At 43.5% G+C, this 3,476-nt stretch overlaps 1 protein-coding gene across 1 annotated transcript; it reads left to right on the forward strand.

The window, feature by feature from the left end:
• Window positions 1–697: 697 nt before the first annotated feature.
• On the forward strand, window positions 698–2,182 carry hoxb13a (homeobox B13a; the record flags this gene model as incomplete). Its single annotated transcript, XM_079746326.1, has 2 exons — window positions 698–1,430; window positions 1,941–2,182. The coding sequence occupies 2 exons, from the start codon at window positions 698–700 to the stop codon at window positions 2,180–2,182; spliced, it is 975 nt and encodes a 324-aa protein (XP_079602452.1).
• Between the last annotated feature and the right edge of the window lie 1,294 nt (window positions 2,183–3,476).

A 3,476-nucleotide genomic window follows, 5' to 3' on the forward strand; every position in this document is an offset into this window, starting at 1 on the left:
ATGACCTCAACTATATAAAGTGTTGCTTTAAATTTGCCGTATGCTGATTTAGCCTTCTAGTTTTTAATTCATAATATACCTATATTTCTTCGAGATAACAAATGTTTTGATAATCACAACGTTTTCACGCACTGCCAAAACGATATGATTGTTTTGGAATGCATTCTTCCAACTTGGTTGATTAGGATCCTTTATTTAGCTTTTTCTAAAGTCGTATGTAGAAAAGCGTAATCAGACAGGCAATGCAAAACGGAATTTGCTGATGCTACTGTCGTGCCATAGCTCAAGCCTAATAAAAGAACATTTATGTGACTGACAATTCCGAGTATTTTTTTCTGTCTGGTCACATGGTCCGGCAGGCTCCTCCAATCGAGAGGCGCACACCCGCCCCGCGCTCTAGGCTCATTGCGTCAAGGCTGCGGCTGAGATGTAACGCGAGGTCTGGGCAGGATCTTGAGTATTTGCCTTAGAGTTTGACATTGACATAGAACTCAAGATTTCATTTTACGCTCTCAGCTGCATCATCAAGGGCACTTGTCTGCGAGCGTAAAGGGTAGGATACATGCGCATGTGCACGCAACCGTGTCCAATGTAGGCCTGTGTTGTTTTGAAAGTGCACCAAAGGAACATTTGTTTTATTTATTTAGCAACAAAAAAAAGAAAGGAAAAGACGAACTAAGGGAAATTGGAGGCTCATATGACCGCCTCCCTGGTGCTAAATCCTCGCTGGCCGGCGGATACTGTGATGTTTGTGTATGACAATAACCTGGACGACCTTAATAAGAACATGGAAGGATTCGTAGGCAGCGGGAACTTTGCATCGGCCAGTCAGTGCCGTAATATTATGGCCCATTCGGCGGCCGCAGCGGCTCTGGGTGGACACCCGTCCGGATTGGTGCACCCTTCCACCGGCTACTCTACATTGGACGCCCCTGGCTCCAGCCCCAGCGAAACGGCCACGTCTTCTGGGAAACCGTGCGGCGCCGGCCCGTGTCCAGCCGCCTCGATGCCACATCAGAGCTCCTCTGCAGCATCCGCTCTACCGTACAGTTACTTCGGTAACGGCTATTATCCATGCAGAATGGGGCGAGGCGCCCTCAAGTCGTGCACTCAGGCTGCCGGAGCCGCTCTCAGCTATTCGGCAGCAGCAGAGAAGTACATGGACACCCCGGTGAGCAGCGATGACTACTCGAACCACCGAGCCAAAGAATTCGCTTTTTACCACGGCTACCCGAGCCCCTATCAATCCATGGCGAGCTACCTCGACGTGTCTGTGGTGCAGACCCTCGGTGCTGGGGAGCCCCGCCATGACACCCTCCTACCGATGGACAGCTACCAGCCCTGGGCTCTCACGAACGGCTGGGGTAGCCAAATGTACTGCTCCAAAGACCAGGGCCAGGCGGGGCACCTTTGGAAGTCTGCTCTGGCGGGTGAGGCCAAAAACCTTTTAAATCTTAACTTGGATATGTTTCTATATATTGAACATTAGATAATCATTATTTTCTTGCTCCAAAAAAATCATTGCTGACTGCATGTGTGGTGTACAATTATACATTATGCAATGCTTTGATAGCATTAAATTGTTTTGGTGGAGGCCTTAATGCTTCTCTCAGCTTGTACATGCTTATTGAAAATATGTGAAATGAATGCCAAATGAAAATATGCGATATTTATGAAACGTGCGGTTCCAACTTGGTTATGGATTGTGGGCAGGTCCACCATGTTGGTTTGTGTGTGTGTTTGTGTGTGTGTGTGTGTGTGTGTGTGTGTGTGTGTGTGTGCGCGCACACACACCAATTATATTTGTTCCACGTACGCGTTAAAATAAAGTAATCGCGCCAACAACGCGATTATTACTGTGCGTATAAATTATTTTCAAAAACTGAAAACGAGATTTCGATTGAATTGTGCTAATTTCGCCCTTTCCCCCCGGTCAACAGATGTAGTGGGGCACGACGGATCGTCTTTTCGTCGAGGCAGGAAGAAAAGGATACCCTACACCAAGCTCCAGCTCAAGGAACTGGAGAAAGAATATGCTGCGAACAAATTCATCACGAAGGACAAACGAAGAAAGATCTCAGCAGCCACTAATCTGTCGGAGAGGCAGATCACCATTTGGTTTCAAAACAGGAGGGTGAAAGAGAAGAAATTCGTTGCCAAAGTCAAAAGCACTGCACCATAGAACCCCTTTGTATGCCAATGGCCAAAAACGTCCACGATCAGCATCCGTGTTTTGGACAAAGAAGAACGTGGATTTACTTCATTTTACATCATATCAAAAAAAAGGGAATGATATGACGACATTAAACTCGACGATGTGGGACATGGGGTTTCAATTCTCCCTATAGGTTCACTTCACCGAAAGCTCTTTCGCAATGAACAATGATAGAAAAAAAAACAGACTAAGAACTCGAAGAAATGAGCAAAAGCCATGTAGGACATGTTTCTCGAGACATTGTGTTCAAACAGCACTTCATTTGCCTGCTTTGTCGTATAACCTCGTTCGTCTACACTCTTGTCTGTCTATAACGTCCTGCATTTACGTGTGCATGTTTGTAATGTAAGTATTGTCGGCATCGATTAGAGTAGCAGAAACATATTATACAATCATATATATATTCATTCTGTTTATAACGCTTATATATACAAAAAAAAATGATGGTGGAATGCTTAATAAATACTTTAAATCCTCTACAGCTTTCGTTGTAGCCACCATATTTCCCACAAAGCATGCAATGAAGAAGTTTGGTTCGACCGACAACAGATTGCCTCTGCCAGCTTTTGGGAACTTTTATATTTTTACTCGAATACCATTAAAGAACGTTGCATTATGCCATAATGATTTGTCAACAATGTGCTTGGTCTGAAACATTTAGAAAGGGTATCAACCTGGGTTGATTTGCAAGACAGATTGAATAAAGAAGAATACAACATCCTATCTACTTCTAAATTAATTATTATAGAATATATTATAGCATTGCTATAATAATAATATTAATAGCTCATTAGGCCATGCCATCGCCTAAATTCGTGTCTAAAATGTGAGTCTTATAAAATATCAATATACCATCATCGGTTTTCATATACTGATATAAAATATGTCTATATCTGGAGCGCTGCGTTCGTGGCAGTTTCTTTGTAATTTGTTTGTATTTTTCCTGATAAAAGGATGCGCAAACGAGGAGCGCAGACCAAACGTCATACCCTTGACCTTGGACGTCAGTCCCTTTGAATAATAAACCCAGTGCTGCTCCTATACCTGGACCAACATCACAAACGTGTTTAGAGTTTCGAGTATTTTAGCCCTTATTCTCAAATCTTAAATAAACCCAGTTAATACAAAGTCGAGACAAGCCTTAAGCCTATGGCTCTAATCGCCCTGACGCACCCGTTCTACTTTGAGATTAAATACATTCAGAGATTCTCTGGATTGTAACTGTATGATACAACTTCAGTGCGGTACCTGCTCCCCAAAA

The sequence above is a fragment of the Pollachius pollachius genome (assembly GCF_949987615.1).
Source record: "Pollachius pollachius genome assembly, chromosome: 11".
NCBI classification, from domain to species: domain Eukaryota; kingdom Metazoa; phylum Chordata; class Actinopteri; order Gadiformes; family Gadidae; genus Pollachius; species Pollachius pollachius.